Genomic DNA, 17,332 nt, shown 5'->3' on the forward strand with positions numbered 1-17,332 from the left:
TCCATTTTCATGTCAAAAAACAATGTAGTTGAAGCCGATAGCGTTGTGAGTTGCGCTTTGGGTGACTGGAGTTTAAATCCCAGCTCTTAACCCTTTCCAGTCTCGTCTTCCTCTTCACTTCCTGTCCATTGTGAATACAAAAAGAACTGGGTTCTTTTTCACTTAATAGATATTTTAATGAAATTGTTCTTCTACAAGGGACAAAAGTATGAAAATCTTGATTATGTAGTTTTTTTTTTGTGTGTGTGTGTGTTCCTTGCCTTTGTCAGGAGGAGCTCAAGAAACTTTATTCCCAGCTGGAGATCTATAAAAGAAAGAAGATGCTGGCTAATAACCCTCACTTACAGAAAAAACGCAGTTCCAAGAGGGGACTTGGACGGACACTTATGCGGCGCATCACAGAAATACCCGAGACGGTGAGTCGCCAGTACAGCCGGGAAGATCGAGATGGAAGTGACCATGGGAGTAACAGAAGCACCCTGAGGAGAAACCCCTTTGACCCCTCTCACTCTGGGAAGTCAAGGGAAGAATCACTGAAGAGCAAGATGTTCTCACTGAAGAGATCTCATAGCTATGACCATACACATGACCAAGGTGGGGAAACCAATGGGGTGCCTGAAGATAAAATGGAGAACTCTACAACTGAGGCTTCTCTGCTTGACACCTTGATGGGCCGGAGGTCCAACAAGAAGAACCCTGAGGTGCCAAAGGTTGAGTTAGCTGAATCTACTGAGTCAGTGCCCTTAGTGTGCAAGTCTGCTAGTGCACACAATTTAGCAGCAGAAAAGAAGCCTGCACATCTTCGGACCTCAATGTTACAGAAGTCACTGTCTGTCATTGCTAGCGCCAGAGAAAGGACGCTGGGCATTGCGGGGAAGACCCACAGTGTGGAAGATGCCAGTAAAAAGGGTCTCAAAGCAAGGGACAGCACAACGCTTTCGGAAGTTGATGAAGCCCCTGAGTGTTTACCAAAAATGATCATCAGCCAGTCAGTTGAGTACACCAAAACGCCTAGTAAGATGGGCATCATGAAGCAGCAAGTGAGCGGCAGTCAGCCCTCCATTTGTTCTGAACCAGGGAAGAGCAAGGACCTGTACGACCTCTCTGAGGTGTGCCCTTGGGAAGTGGAGGAGTTACCCACTCCAACAGAGGGGAAGGCCCAAAAACATGTTTCCATTGCCCCCACCGAAACCAACACGATCCATGGGAGCAACACAAAAACTGGACACAGGTCTCAACACAAACAAAAAGGTTTGGGCCAATCTCCTTCAAATCGCCGTCGCTCCAGAGATAAGACTGGGGACAGGGATGAAGGGAGAAAACCCAGATCACCTCTTAACCTCACTGCCCACGAAGACGCTAGTCCGTGGAACTTCGAGGATCCATCGGTCCAACCAATGGAGCCTGCAGGACTGTCCCCTGAGAGAACAAGACGCAAGAAAAGTGTCACACCCACAGATGGAAAGCCCAAGATAGTCCTCTCTGATATCTCAAAGTCCACAGGAAGCCTTTTACAGCCTCCAGCTCTCATGGTAGATATCTGCCCTTGGGATTATGATCCCCCTCTGTCTCCCAACAAGGACAAGACTTCCAGCCCCTCACACCATTCAAAGAGAAGAGATTCTTGCTCAAAAAGAAAAGGATCCTGCTCTTCCAAAGAAAAAGCTAAGGATAAAGAGGATGATAAACGAATGTCCAAGAGCAAGGAGCGGAGAAGCTCCTCAAGCAAACCCTCTGAGAGACGACGCACAAGCCAGTCATCAGAGGGAGACCAAATTGCCACAATGGCATCTGGTAGGAGAAGGAGCTCTACTAGAGACACCGCCATCAGCAGCAGTAAACGTGCTGACGTTTGTCCCTGGGAGACAGAGGCATTGCCAAGTGTTACCTCAAATGATAAACACCCTCCAACAACTGAGAACCACACAACACGAACACCATCCACTTACCTCAACATGGCTGAAGTTTGTCCATGGGACTTTGATGAGAAGTTGTCAGGGAATAGTGCATGACACAGTACTTACAAAATTAGACCACTCCAGTGGGATTTTTGAGATGATAAGTTCCATATTTGAAAGGACTGTTCACACCAAGAAAGTTAACTGTAATAATAATTGGCTTCCACACCAACACCAGACGATAACACTCTGTATATTATAAGCGAGCGCTGCAATTGTGTCATCTGCTGCTTTAAATACTCAAGCTCCTTAACGCCGGGTGGATTCTGACAGTGTTTTTATCATTCATCAACTGGGAAAAAATCGTTTGTGATTCCAATGTTATCATTCCTCTGTTGTTAACGTTATAGCTGTGGTGTGGACTTTGCTATTCTTAAAGAATTTGAACAATTATTAAAACTTTATAGTTATCGTTATAGTTATCGTCCTTGGTGTGCACAGGCCTTTAGCCTCTTGTTCCCACTTATTTACTTAAAATAAGTTTTCAATACATTTGCATATATGCCAAGTAAAACACTTTCTCAGAAGTTTTCAATGCTTGTTAATGTAAAATGTCAAATTCATCCACAAAATCAATTAATTTGCAAATGGTTTTCAGTTGAACTATAGTGCCTTGCAAAAGTGTTCAAACCCCTTTCATTTTCAGTTTCAAGTTTGTATTTATTTATATTAATAATTTTTATGAAATATTTGTTTCATTCTATTTTAGCATTTCCAGGAAAAAAAAAAAAAATCTAAAAGACAGTTTAAAAAAATGGGTAACACTTCAACACTTCATTAGTTAACATGAACTAAGAATGAACAATACTTCTACAGCGTTTATTAATCTTTTTTAATGTTAATTTCAACATTTACTAATACATTATTAAAATTGTATTTGTTAACATTAATGCAGTGTATTTTAATGAACTAATGTTAACAAAGTTTGATAAATACTGTAACAAATATATTGCTCATTGTTAGTTAATGTTAGTTAATACATTTAACTAATGTTAAAAAATGAGACCTTGTCAAGTGTTACCAAAAAAGAAAATGTCTTTCTCATAATACAGGGAATGTATACAATTTTTGTTCAGTTATCAGGAAATGGAAACTACACTTTGAGAATACTGAGACACTGTGTCGAAAAGTTCAGCCCCTAAATAAGAAAACCATCAATCTCTTTGAAGGATGTTTTTTTTTTAGTAAGGACTAAAGCTTCATGTGAAAGCAAACGGAATAAGGAATAGTTCTATATAATATATATTATGAATATTATTGAAAAATTATTCCATGTTTCTCTCGATTCTTTCTAATAGTAATAATAATACACTGCAGGAGTTTTGTTATTCAGTAAATGACAGAATTCGTTGTTAGGGTTTGAATACCTTCACAAGGCACAGTCGGAGAGAGTGGGGTAAGATGAGATACCTCTTGTATCTAGGAAACTGCACAATTTTTATGGAGTGTATTTTAAGATGTTCGTGATGGAATTTAGCACACAATCATAACCCTGGCTGTCACACTTTTTACTCCAGTAAATAATTCTCAGGGCAGGCTTAGTATTTATAATCTGGCTGGGGAATTGCTTTGAGGCAAGTTGAGCTTGTAAGAGATCATATTTTATGCTCTTATGATAGCAATTAATAGGAGATGTCCTGGCATATGACAACTGACTCATTTTACCCCATTCTTGTCTATGTTTTAAAATGAATTGTAAATTAATAAAATACACAAAAACATTTCTTTACAACTTATATGAATAACAAAATTCACCTAGTGCCCACTTGAAGTGAGTGATGGATACTTATGAGATCTGTCTTTTAAAAATGGCCTACAATCTTTTATTTCATCAGATATACCCAATGAATTGACAACTGTACACCAGCAGTTTGTGATTTCAATCAGTTGTTTCATCATTCTCTGTAAAGCATTTTCATCAGTAAACTGCATGAATGCAAGTAAAACCAACCTACTTTTCAAATCTATGTTGAATATTAACAGAGACTTACAGTTCAAAGCATTTGTTTGATCATTGCATGGGCACAGTTTGCACTGTTGTTGGTACAGTATTGTTTTTCCATTTTCCTTTTTAATTCTGTTCTGTTGTGATTTGTATCAGTTTCAACCATTAAGTCACGTCACCCTATTGGTGATTGTTGCATCAGTGTATACAAAGTCACATTGGCTCTTGCATGACAGTAAGTAGGTCTGTCTTTTTACTGCACATGAAATTCCTAATCAGCAGGAGTGTTATGAGTCTATTGAATATCTCAATGCAAATATACATTCCTAACTTCAGTATTATGCAGTTGTTATGCTCAATAGCGATCCACCCTGGAACATTTCTACTGTAAATATATATTGTGTGCTTCTTTGTGATAGCATGTACATACAATACTTCCTGCAATAAACATATCGTGTTCTGATTTTACTGGTTGGCTTCATGATCCTTATCATACACTTATATGATGATGTTAATGTAGTCCCTAATGGAGTGACTTTCTTGGGTTTGCTTTTTTGTCTGCTGAAGAAAATCAAGATAACTCACCAATAAAGTCACATTCAAAACTATTAAGTGAGTTAACATATTTAGGACCCGCCCTGATCACCGATGGTGTGAGGACCCTATTGGAATTGCTCGGTCAATTCTTCTTCTTCATCAAAATGAATCACATTTTTGAGGGCCTGAACATGCTCGAAAACTCATGAAACTGCACATCTGATATGGGTTTCAGAATTGGGTGTGGCAAAATGGCTCAATAGCGCCACCTACAAAATTTCAATTAAGCACCCTTAACGCTACATTTCACCTACAAGTATGACATTCGGTATCTACAAAAAAGTCCCTGGGTGCAAAATCTGAAAACCCAACAGGAAGTGAGATATCTTGAATCTTGAGTTTTTGCAATTTCCAGACACTGTACTTTAACAAACTCCTCCTAGAGCTTTAATCAGATCAACATCATATTTGTTCAGTCTAATCTAAAGGCCTTATAGTGATGTTAAATTGCGAAGATCTTACGTTTTTACTGAAGGAAAAAGTTATTGTAGCTGAGACATTCAATATCCGATCTGCCCCACACTTCACATGTGTGATAAGAGTCCTGGCCTAAAGACATCTACATGCCAATATTCAGTTAGTCATAAGACCAAAAGGAAATTGCATGATTTGCACTGTAATTCACTCCCAGAAACATTTAAATATGCCATGAAGTACCAAACATGCTAGAAATATGTTAAATCATGCAACATGAGCTAAGTGCTAATGTTTGAGATTAATGCCACGAAACAGGAAGTTGTTGTAACTCAGGCATGCAATGTCCGATCTGCTCCAAACTATGTTTAATAATAGTCCTGGCCTGAAGACATCTAAATAGCAATATTCAGCTACAGTCAAAGCGCCACCTTCTGGCAGCAGGAAGGCCCCGGATGCGAGGGCCCTTTCATCGCTTGCAGCTTTAATTAGTGTTGTATTTGCTGATATTTATTACAACTATTGCACAAAAACATAATGAACAAATAGATTATATATATATATATATATATATATATATATATATATATATATATACACACACACAAAATATTACTGCTGCAACTAATTTTTTTTTTTACCATTTTCATTTAGCAGAAAAAAGCTTAATAATCAATAAATGTATTAAATGTATTTCAGCATTTAAATTGCACATATGGTTATATCAACATTTCAATGATTTAATTATGTTGCTACTCAAATTTGTTGTTGAAATATAAACATAAAAGGTGGTTGCAGATTCATTCAAACATATGGTACATTAAATACTGAAGACAACAGGTTACGAAAAAATATAATGAATATAAAAGTGCAAGAATCTTTGTTCTAACTTGGTGATTTAAATTGAATTTCATTCTTTTTGCCCTGATGAAGGCATGTGCTAAAATGCGTTGGCAAAATAAAGAATAGATTTCTTCCAGCTTCATATTTTCATTCTTTTATTTCTCCATTCATTCCACAGGTGCTGCTGGTTTTGTTTTTGTGCTCAATCAATTTGCTCTATTGGCCTTAAAATATATCAAGAGAAATAATTTCCATAAAAAAAAAGCTAATTTCTGGTATCTATAAAAACTTTATAATCTAGTTGCACTAAACACCTATTTCAATTAAGAAATACAGTAAAGCCAGGTATTGCACTCCAATACATTATATGAAGATATCTATAGTTAATGTTGTTTCAACAGGAGGGGGAAATCCTGTCCATTCCCAGATAAAAGCACTGATGTTCATTTACTGAAGTGGTGTCCAGGAAGCGTTCATCTGTAATTTGGCAATTTAATGTTGACTTGTGTTTTATTTATTTATTTGTTTGTTTGTTTATTCATTTATTTACTCATCCATTCATTCATCTTACTGTATAGAGTTGGCAAAACTGTTCATTAACCAAATAGTTAATGTTTGGTTACTGTTACTGGGTGTGTAGATAAATTACTAATAATTTATTATTAATAATAATAATAATAATAATCATAATAAATCATAGCCATGATAGCATCCTCAACAAACAAATAGGAGATTACCTTAGTTAAAGTTTGATTAATATGTATATAAAAGTAAAAGTATATACAAATTTTAATAACAGATGTAGTATAAATAAAAAGGTTAGGAATATATTTTTTCAAGTGCTTTTTTATTAGGAGGGGAGCCTCCAGCATAAATTTGGCCTAGGGCCTCCAAATGTCTAGAATCGGCCCCTCTCCCCACCCCAGAATATCACAAAAGGTGCAAAAGAAAACGATCAAGAGTACAGCAACCCAATATCAAGCTTAGAATCTTCTTAACACATTACACATATCAGCTGTTTTTTTGTTGTTGTTGTTGTTGTTGTTTGTTTTGTTTTTTTGTCATTGATCAACATTATCCAGTTCACAAAAACAATAAACCCTAATACAACACTCGTGCATGCATGGTAGAAGACATGTTAAAACTGATGAAATCCTTCTTTGACAAGATGAGGGGTGTGAACAACATGAAGTAAGCGCATTTTGTATTGAGATATATAATAAAAAAAGTAACGCTGCCTCCTTGTGGCCGAACACCTACAGCTCTTCAGCAGTTCACAGTGTGGTATGACTAGCAATGAGAATGCTACATTATGTTATATATAAATGCTAGCAAACGAGATGTATCAAGTAAATTACCCAATGTAACAGCCTATTAAAATTCTCAAATAAACAGTTCATAAATGTGAGGATATATCTCTCATGTCATTCAGCGCAGTTTAAGTGACTTACAAACCAAGAACATCACAAGAACTAGGTGTATTGTGTTATATTGTGAGTACTAAGAGCTGGTAGTTGCCATATTCACTGGTTTATCTACCATATTTTTTCAGTTTATAATTTTTTAATTTATAATTCATTATATATAGACAGACACATTTATTAAATAGTCATATTATATAACAAAGATAATAACAAAAGCCACATTATGGTCATCATATCAAGAGATTTAGGTTATTTGAACAAGACATGTTTTGTCAATGTTATTTGCGAATTACATTTGAGAATTCTCATTTGAGAATAACATTTTGTAAATCAATAAATGATCATCTGAAAATATAACTCTAAACAGCAACAGTTGTAGCATTTAAAATGTTTAATTGACAACACAACCATGCTAAAGTTATTATATAGCATAACATAATATTATATAGCATTATCAAATATTAAAAGTTATTTACTGTATACATGTTTACTACATACATGTATTTATTACATATTAATTACATACTGTAGTTTTTATATATATATATATATATATATATATACATACTGTAAACATCATAAAGAGCTTTTAAAGGATTTACAACATGTGAGTAGGATGTTACCTGTTTTCCTTGCAAGATTACTGCTGATTTTCTTGGTAGGAAACTGTTTGTGCTGCGTTGTGATGGGGAAAAGCAGTCAAGGTAATTTACCTGCCACCCAGTCTCTCCTTCTTCATAAAGGCAAGAGTAACCTCTGCTGTTACCCTGCCTGCTGCCTCTGCACAAGGCAGAGCTGTGAATCTGGTTAACACTCTGGGAGACCTGAGGGTTACAGTGGGAGCACTTTGCAGAGCCAGTCCCCAAGGACCTCCCGCTCCTCTAGCATGCCGTGCTATTGAGCTGCCGGATGATGGTGCTCCAGGTGAGGATCAGATGTCGATAGCTGCATCGGAGATTGGGCTATTGTCCTCTGGAGAGGAAGATGAAGCTGAGCTTCCCCCCCTCGGGTGGTAACTTATGTTGAATCAGATTTAGAGTTGACAGCCATGCTTGCCTGGGCTATCGCAGGCATTGGACTCGAGTGGAATCCTCCACCTTGTCCTGAGCACTCGTGGATGTATGATTGGTTCCTGGGTGCAGCATGCGGTTCACAGCCGCATCCCACCCCAGTGCCTTTCTTGTGCACAAGAAGGTTCAGAAGTTGTGGAAGTCACCTTTTACTGCCCGAAGCCACTTTGCAGCCTCCTCCACTCTCACTACCCTCAATGGTGGGGCCAACATTGGGTTTGTGGAGATTCCTCAGGTGGAGCATGCAACTGCAGTGCACTTGTGCTCGTAAAGTGCCGCCACCTAGCGAAACTGTCCCTGTCTCCCATCCAAGACCTGTAAGACAACTGGTTGCTAAGGCTTACAGTGCCGCTTGACAGGCCAACTCTGCCCTGCATGGGATGGCCATCCTGCATTTCCGTCAGACCAAAGAACTCAAAGAACTGCAAAAGGGTACTCAAAGAACTGCACGAGCTGGGGTTGATGCAGAAACTGCACAGTGACTGACCTCGACCTCCGGGCAATGAAAGTCACAGCGTGGGCCCTCAGCCAGATGATGTCCACCTTGGTGGTCGAGGAACACCATCTCTGGCTAAACCTTGCAGAGATGTGGGATGCAGACAGAAAGTGCACTTACTCGACACCCCCATCTCGCAAGCTGGCCTCTTCGGCAACACTGTCGAGGACTTTGCCCAGCACTTCAAAGGTAGACAGAGGCCATCAAGCACATCCTGCCCCGATGTGATACCAATTCCACCAGGCCACTGTGGGCTGGCCCCCAGTCTGCGTGTTCTCAAGGGAATCCCCCTGCAGCTTCTACACCTGCTCCAGCACGGCCAGGTAATGCCGCTTGGATTGATGCATACGAGACTGCTTCAGCAATGGCTACACAGCCGAATCCCAAGATGGGTATGACCAATCACACCGATCTGTTGCCAAACTTTCAGCCCTTGGTCAGACCTTGCCTTTCTATAGGCCAGAGTGCCCTTAAGTGTCCAGACACGTTGTTGTAACAGATGCCTCCAGAACGGGCTGGGTCATTGTATGCAACGGGGATGCAGTCTCTGACTCCTGAACAAGACCTCAACTGCAGTGGCATATCAATTGCCTAGAGATGCTTTTTGGTTTGGACTGTTGCTTCAGGGCAACCACGTGTAGGTCTGCACAGGCAACACTACGACAGTTGCATACATCAACCGCCAAGGTGGGGTCATGTACCATGTCACTCTGCACCATTCACATTCCAGGCGAGGTCAATCGTGTGGCCGAAGCTCTCTCACAACACCTCACGCTTTCGGGAGAATGGAGACTCTATACCCAGGTGGTCCAGCTGATCTGGAGTTGATTCAGGGACACACAGTTAGACCTGTTTGCCTCCCTGGACTCCTCCCACTGCCCACTCTTTTACTCCCTAACTGAGGCTCCCCTCGGCACGGAAGTGCTGCCGCACAACTTGGCCTGGGGCCTATGCAAATATGCATTTCCCCCATTGAGCCTGCTTGCACAGACACTATGCAAGGTCAGGGAGGACAAGGAGCAAGTCTTGATGGTTGCGCCTTACTGGCCGGACCTGGTTTTCAGGCCTGATGTTCGGAGTGAGGCCTCCTTCTTGGTGTTTGTGCCCAGTGCCTCTTTGGCAGACATTTGCAGGTTGGGTGACACCTTATACCTTCGCAACATTCTACACTCTCAGTGTGGAGCTGGTTTCTTCTCTTGTGTTGGTTATAAGCAGGTAATGTGCGGAAAGGCTTGCTTAGTGTCTTCCTTGCAGCGTCATTCCCCTCTAAGGGGGGATACGAGCAACTTCTTGCTCTTCAGGTGAGTTCACCACTCAGTAACCCTGGATTTATATATGAATGTTATTTATTTTAATCAAATGCTTTTGCTTATCTAGTTATTTAAATTAAAAATGTGTTTATTTTAACCAATTTATTTTAATCAAATGTATACATTTGATTAAAATAAATAATTGGTTGAAATAAATATATTGTTTATTTTATCTTTTTCATGTGTATTTATACGCACACACACACACACACACACACACACACACACACACACACACACACACACTTACTTATGTCTGCATGCCTGGCACCACTGTAATTCACTTATATCTCCCATTATGGGCTCTTGGATCCACCGAGTGGAAATAAAAGTTCTTGAAAATGTCCACTCTGAGTCACAGACCGTGGAGAGCATAGTTAATATCTGCAGCGTGCTCCATTTCCAGCTACCCACTGTGCCTTTGTGTTTTATTACATGTTGCCATTTCTCCCCAAACAGCTGTGTGGCTCTGCATATTGTTTTGAAAATTGTCTCCCTCTTGCCTTCCTGTCAACCATTTGGATTTTTTTTGCTATGCAATCACCGGTTCACGATTACATTGCCCTGTTTTTGGCACAGCTGTTTGTGTCAAGCATATAGAGAGAATTTGGACACTGGAAAACTGCAGTATTTTTATTAACAAGGATATATTCAGGGTTCCCACTCTGTCATTTGTGATTACTAGATAAGCATTTTAAAAATCTTTTGTGATTCAGAGCAATTTGCTAATGAATCATTCAGACCATGACCTGTTCCATGAAGCTGGTTTCAGTTGCTACGCAGGTAGGTTTGGGATTAGTTTGTGCAAACAACCTTTTTTCGAGCTCAAGAAGATGGATTGGTTTTTAATGCTGTTCATCACCATGGTAAATTAAAGGGTTAGTTCACCCCAAAATGAAAATTCTGTCATTACTTACCCTCATGCCGTTCCACACCTGTAAGACATTTGTTAATCTTCGGAACACAAATTAAAATATTTGAATTGAAATCCGATGGCTCTGTGAGGCCGACATAGGGAGCAATTTCCTCTCTCAAGATCAATACAGGTACTAAAACATATTTAAATCAGTTCATGTAAGTACAGGGTCTCAATATTAATATTATAAAGTGACAAGAATATTTTTGGTCCACCAAAAAAACAAAATAAGGACTTATAAAGTGATGGCCGATTTCAAATCAGTGCTTCAGGAAGCATCAGAAAACAATGAATCAGTGTATCGAATCTGCTGTTCAGAGCGCCAAAGTCATGTGATTTCAGCCGTTGGTAGTTTGACACACGATCTGAATCATGATTCGACACGCTGATTCATTTGTGTTACGATGCTTCCTGAAGCAGTGTTTTGGAATCGGCCATCACTATAAAAGTCGTTATTTTGTTTTTTTTTGGTGCACCAAAAATATTCTTGTCACTTTATAATATTAATATTGAGCCACTGTACTCACATGAACTGATTTAAATATGTTTTTAGTACCTTTATGGATCTTGAGAGAGGAAGTGTCATTGCTCCCTATGAAGGCCTCACGGAGCCATCGGATTTCAACTAAAATAAATATCTTAATTTGTGTTTGTCTGAAGATTAATGAAAGTCTTACGGGTGTGGAACAGCATGAGGGTGAGTAATTAATGACAGAATTTCCATTTTTGGGTGAACTAACCCTTTAAGCTAAACAGCTAACCTGCTCCGGAGCAGGTTTTGTTCTGGGTTAGAGATCGCAAACCCAAATTGAACCAATTGTCTTTGAGCAAAGTGACATGTCTGATGCAATAAAGCCACTCCTCTATATCTCTCACTCCAAATTAAAGCAGTTTCTAGTGATAAAAGTTATGGAGACACATTTGTTGCTAATTATTTATATTACATGGATTTTAAATTATGTATAATTCATATAATATATTCATATATTGATTTTATAAATTGACAATTAATATTAAATTGCTACATTTATTTAATTAAAAATACAGTAAAAACATTAATGTTGTGAAACAATTTACAATTTAAAATAACTGTTTTCTATTTGAATATATTTTACAAAGTAATTTATTCCTGTGATGGCAAAGCTGAATTTTCAGCATCATTACTCCAGTGTCACATGATCCTTCAGAAATCAAGAAACATTTATGATTATCAATGTTGAAAACAGTTGTGTACTTTTTTTCAGGTTTCCTTGATAATTACAAAGTTCAAAAGAACAGCATTTATCTGAAATACTAAGCTTTTATAACATTATACACTACTGTTCAAAAGTTTGGGGTCAGTAATAATTTTTATTTTTATTTTTTTGAAAAGCAATTCAAGAAATTAATACTTTTATTCAGCAAGAATGCATTAAATTGATCAAAAGTGATAGTTAAGTCATTTATAATGTTACAAAAGATTATATTTCAAATAAACTCTGTTCTTTTGAACTTTCTATTCATCAAAGAATCCTGAAAAAAAAAAATCATCATATTAGAATGATTTCTGAAGGATCATGTGACACTGAAGACTGGAGTAGCCTAATGATGCTGAAAATACAGCTTTGCCAACACAAGAATAAATTACATTTTAAAATATTTTCAAATAGAAAACAGTTATTTTAAATTGTAAATTGTTTCACAATATTACTGTTTTTACTGTAATTTTAATTAAATAAATGCAGCCTTGGTGAGCAGATGAAACTTTTTTTAAAAAACATTAAAAATCTTACAGATCCCAAACTTTTGAACGGTAGTGTATAAGAGATATAAGGATTTTTTTTGTAGTATATAATATAGTCAATAATAAAGTGTATAATGTCAATAAAACAGTATACAGCAAATAAAAAAGTAATGTATTAAATAATAACAACTACCCTCTAAACAATGTTTTGTTCTGTATCTCAAGAATCAGTTCTTTAAGCAGCCTGTTAAACGGCTCACAGTCTCAGACCCTCTCTAGGACAGCAAGCCATTCAAACAATAGAGGAGTGTGAACGACGTGTGTTTATGGGCCATTGCAGTTCTTGCTCCAGCCTACAGGGGTGCTGCTGAGTATGGGCTTAAACACTCACATACCTGCAGGTCCCCACTTGGTCAAAAATGAAAAAAATTCACCAGAGCGTTTTTTACTGGATTTTAAAGGTGCCCTAGAATCAGAATTTGAATTTACCTCAGCATAGTTAAATAACAAGAGTTCAGTACATGGAAAAGACATACATTGAGTTTAAAACCCCATTTTGTTTCCTCCTCATATGTTTAAAAGACTTCCGGAAAACACTCGAATCTCAACATAACACCGACTGTTACGTCACAATCGGGATCATTAATATGTATGACCCCAATATTTGCATAATGCCAGCCCATGTTCGACGCATTAGACAAGAAAAGGCAGTATTAACGTCTGGATCTGTGCACAGACAAGGTAAGCAAGCAAGAACAACAGCGAAAAATGGCAGATGGGGCAATAACTGACATGATCCATGATTACATGATATTTTTAGTGATATTTGTAAATTGTCTTTCTAAATGTTTCGTTAGCATGTTGCTAATGTACTGTTAAATATGGTTAAAGTTACCATCGTTTCTTACTGTATTCACAGAGACAAGAGCCGTCGCTATTTTCATTATTAAACACTTGCAGTCTGTATAATTCATAAACACAACTTCATTCTTTATAAATCTCTCCAACAGTGTGTAATGTTAGCTTTAGCCACAGAGCATAGCCTCAAACTCACACAGAATCAAATGTAACCATCTAAATAAATACTTTACTCACATAATTCGAAGCATGCATACAGCATGCATGACGAACATCTTGTAAAGATCCATTTGAGGGTTATATTAGCTGTGTGAACTTTGTTTATGATGTATATATATAGTCCAGAGCTCCTGTGGCAGACGGAGCGCATCTCTTAAAGGGGCCACGCTGAAAAAATCCATGTTTAGTTAATGATGCCCAAAAATAGGCAGTTAAAAAAATTAATTAAAAATATCTATGGGGTATTTTGAGCTGAAAGTTCACAGACACATTCAGGGGACACCTAGGACTTATATTACATCTTGTAAAAAAACAATCTAGGGCACCTTTAACATGATTTAAAGCATGACCAAGTGGGGACCTGAAAAATGTCCCCTCTTTGCTCGGTGGTCCCCTGTTCGTGAATGTGTTACGACACCAATGTCCCCTGTTAGATAGGTAGACAAGTACACACACACACATTGCTTTACTCTAAACTTTTCCACGGAACCCCTATCACTCCCTTGTGGCCCATTGTGACACTATCAGTTCAGGAGAAGTGTTGAAGCCTGAATGATATTTCAGATGCTACATTTCAGCCGTCACAGGGAAATCTAGTTAGTTTGTAGTTACTCGCCTTTAATGTCTTATAAACTAAAGACATATATTTGTTAGATCATTTAAATACATTAATAATAAGGTTGAATGGTTGAGCTTTGTTCGCTTAGTTGTGAAGTGTATTTCACTGTGGCCACATAGTTAGTTCCTTTGAACTGTTTTAATTTTAAACATGCGCAAAAATCTTTGACCGATGCTTTAATGTCTATAAGCGCTGAATTTTAAGATGCAGTGACAACATAATCGTACATGAGTCGCTGAGACGCTGATGCTGAGGACAAGCCGCTGACATAATGACATCAATATTTAGTCACTGAGTGTCTATCAGCCACACTTACCAGATGTGAGCGATAACCCTCGTGCTGAAGAGAGACAAAGGGAGCGGAACAGGAATCGCACTTTGATATTATTTTGCAGCTAAACAATTGGAAAAAGTCAAAGACAAAAAAACAAAACAAACTGTGGGCTTATATGACGTTGCCGTGCTGATCTTGTACGGAGTTTTAGAGCTTTTGGAGTAACATGGCTGATGGTGAAAACGAAGTGGCATCCCTTAAACACAGATTCAGGGATTTATTGCTTCGAGAGCAGACACGGCAAAACGATGCCAAGTAAGTGCATGAAATGTCTTTATATTTTTTAAGATCATTTGAACAAACACACAAAACCACTGCTAGAGAAAACAAACAGGCTAATTGTAGGCTAATTGTAGTTTGACCTTCTAGTAGTTACTAAGATAAATGGCCTTGTGACAAATGTGTCTTGCTCTCACCTGTATTTAAAATAATTATTGATGGTGTGTAAAACAGGAGACTGACTGTAATAACTCCAGTCTGATGAAGTGCAACCAGTGGTGGAAATAGCTGAGATTCATTGGCGTGAACCAAATTGGGGTCATATATACCAAAGGATGCAGAAAATCCCACAATATTTTATATGTGATATTTGCTGGAAACCATCTACATTTTGAACTGGAACTCTATCACGCTCTCTCCCTGGACTCATCATATTGTAAAAAGAATTTTATTGATGGAAAACAATCATTTCTTATGTTTCATCATTTATTCTCATCCATGTGTTTTGGTGCATAGGATGCAGGTTGACTTCTTCAGTGAGAATAGTTTCAAAGAACGCCTCCAGTTTTACTTCATCAAAAACCAACGATCGAGTATGTCTGTTTTTTATTTCCCTATAAAATCACAAATGTTAAAATTAAATTTCTTGTCTCCATAATCAAGTAAATTCAACACATTATGAAAAAAATAAATATTTAGAAAATGAACTTTTTTTTGGTCCAGAATAAAAGTTTCGTATTTCATACTGGTTTAAAATTAAGTTTAGTTATGTTTGTCTCACTTTTGTACTACTTTGTCTAAAATGGTTTATAACCACAATTTTTATTCCAAAAATCAAGTTTATCTCACTTGTTGAGTGCATATGACACTTATTTTGTGTCTAAAATGGTTTATAGACTCTATTTTTCTTCTTCAGGTCTCAGGGTGCGAGTGTTTTATCTTTCGCTCGAGGTGTTAAGCTGCATTTTGTATATATTAAGAGTGATGTTTGACTCGGGAGAACATCAACACACATGGTAGATATTTTTCATTATTTGATTTGACAGAAACTATGACAGGAAAGCTCATCTTTAGTCATATGAGATGGTTTCCTTTCGATTCTTTGCTATCACTCACTTGATACATAATGTAATTTTGATAATGCTTAAAGGACTCTGAGAAGCAGTAATAGGCTGAAACACTCTGATCATAAAGGCACTACAGTCTCTAATTTTCTATGCAGTTTATACTGCTATAAAGCGACAGTTCCATAATGATATCTGCTTCAAAATAATGTTTCTTCTCATAGCTTGGGCTGCCCATACAAAAATTATACCCTGCTTGAAATCAACTGGTATGTATTTCCAAACAAACCAAAACAAAAAAAATCAACATAAAATTGCTCAGATTTATTCATTTGCACTATGATAATAACCTTTTATTGTTACCAGGGCCTCGATTATTTGGGTTGAACGAGATCACACGCTTTGGGCTGTACAGGTAGTCCTGCAGATAAATGTCATAATATCTACAATTTTTAGATTCTTCTGAGTATTTTATGATGATTTTGTGAAAGGTTCGTGCTATGGAGCCGATATAATAACTATTGGTATTTAATGTATTTAATTGATGTATTTAATGGATGTTTTAACAAATAGCTATTTTCTTTAGGTGTCTGTTGCAGTCATATGTTTATTCATAAGAATCCTGCTGACATATCTACGATACAAGGTATACGATTTTAGTATTTTCCATGTCAGTTTACAAGAAGCATCATCTAAACAATGAAGCTGAAAACAAAAAACAATCTACTGGTATATTTTCCCTGCAAGTATTGATACAATCTGTGTTAATTCTGTTTGTTTATGGTCTTTCTAATGGTCTAGGGAAACATATTGCAGCAGGTACTTCAAATAGCGTTTATGTTGGAAATGATTGACACAGTGCCCTTTGTGATTGGAGTAAGTATATATAATTGGAAAATTGTTGACATACAACATATAACTGACAATAATAGTCCTGTGATGTTGGTACTGCCACAACTGACCACAATTATTTTGTATCTAAAGTTGTAGGCCTATTCAATTTAATGCATAATCCATTAATGTTCATCTGGTGTTTTATTATTAGTGTTGTTTAAAGGCATGTACTATATCTTTTATTGTGTTCTGTGAAATATTAATGGGTGGTCTTTGGTGTAACAGATTTTTTATACTCCTCTACGGAACCTCTTCATCCCTGTGTTTCTGAACTGTTGGCTGGCAAAACGTTCATTGGAAAGCATGGTTGTGAGTATCTTTTTGAAGAAAGTATAGACATTCATTTTGTTGGCATACTGTTGGAAATTGATCTTGACTATTTGTCTGCCTGTTGAAGATGGCATTAAAGAATCAGTTAAGCCAAAACTT

General features: G+C 37.5%; 2 protein-coding genes across 2 annotated transcripts in view; both read left to right on the forward strand.

The window, feature by feature from the left end:
* The window catches only part of gpr158b (G protein-coupled receptor 158b), an 85,312-nt gene extending 83,152 nt beyond the window's left edge, over window positions 1-2,160 (forward strand). The window contains exon 11 of the mRNA XM_067362686.1: window positions 270-2,160. Coding sequence (XP_067218787.1) covers window positions 270-2,012 — 1,743 coding nt within the window. The 3' untranslated portion in view covers window positions 2,013-2,160. The remainder of the gene's footprint in view (window positions 1-269) is intronic.
* Window positions 2,161-14,892: 12,732 nt separating this feature from the next.
* kcnt2a (potassium channel, subfamily T, member 2a) overlaps window positions 14,893-17,332 on the forward strand; it is a 33,298-nt gene continuing 30,858 nt past the window's right edge. Inside the window, exons 1-7 of the mRNA XM_067364057.1 lie at window positions 14,893-14,981; window positions 15,462-15,538; window positions 15,862-15,961; window positions 16,376-16,424; window positions 16,596-16,655; window positions 16,811-16,885; window positions 17,129-17,212. Coding sequence (XP_067220158.1) covers window positions 14,893-14,981; window positions 15,462-15,538; window positions 15,862-15,961; window positions 16,376-16,424; window positions 16,596-16,655; window positions 16,811-16,885; window positions 17,129-17,212 — 534 coding nt within the window. The remainder of the gene's footprint in view (window positions 14,982-15,461; window positions 15,539-15,861; window positions 15,962-16,375; window positions 16,425-16,595; window positions 16,656-16,810; window positions 16,886-17,128; window positions 17,213-17,332) is intronic.

This window comes from Chanodichthys erythropterus, chromosome 16 (assembly GCF_024489055.1).
Source record: "Chanodichthys erythropterus isolate Z2021 chromosome 16, ASM2448905v1, whole genome shotgun sequence".
NCBI classification, from domain to species: domain Eukaryota; kingdom Metazoa; phylum Chordata; class Actinopteri; order Cypriniformes; family Xenocyprididae; genus Chanodichthys; species Chanodichthys erythropterus.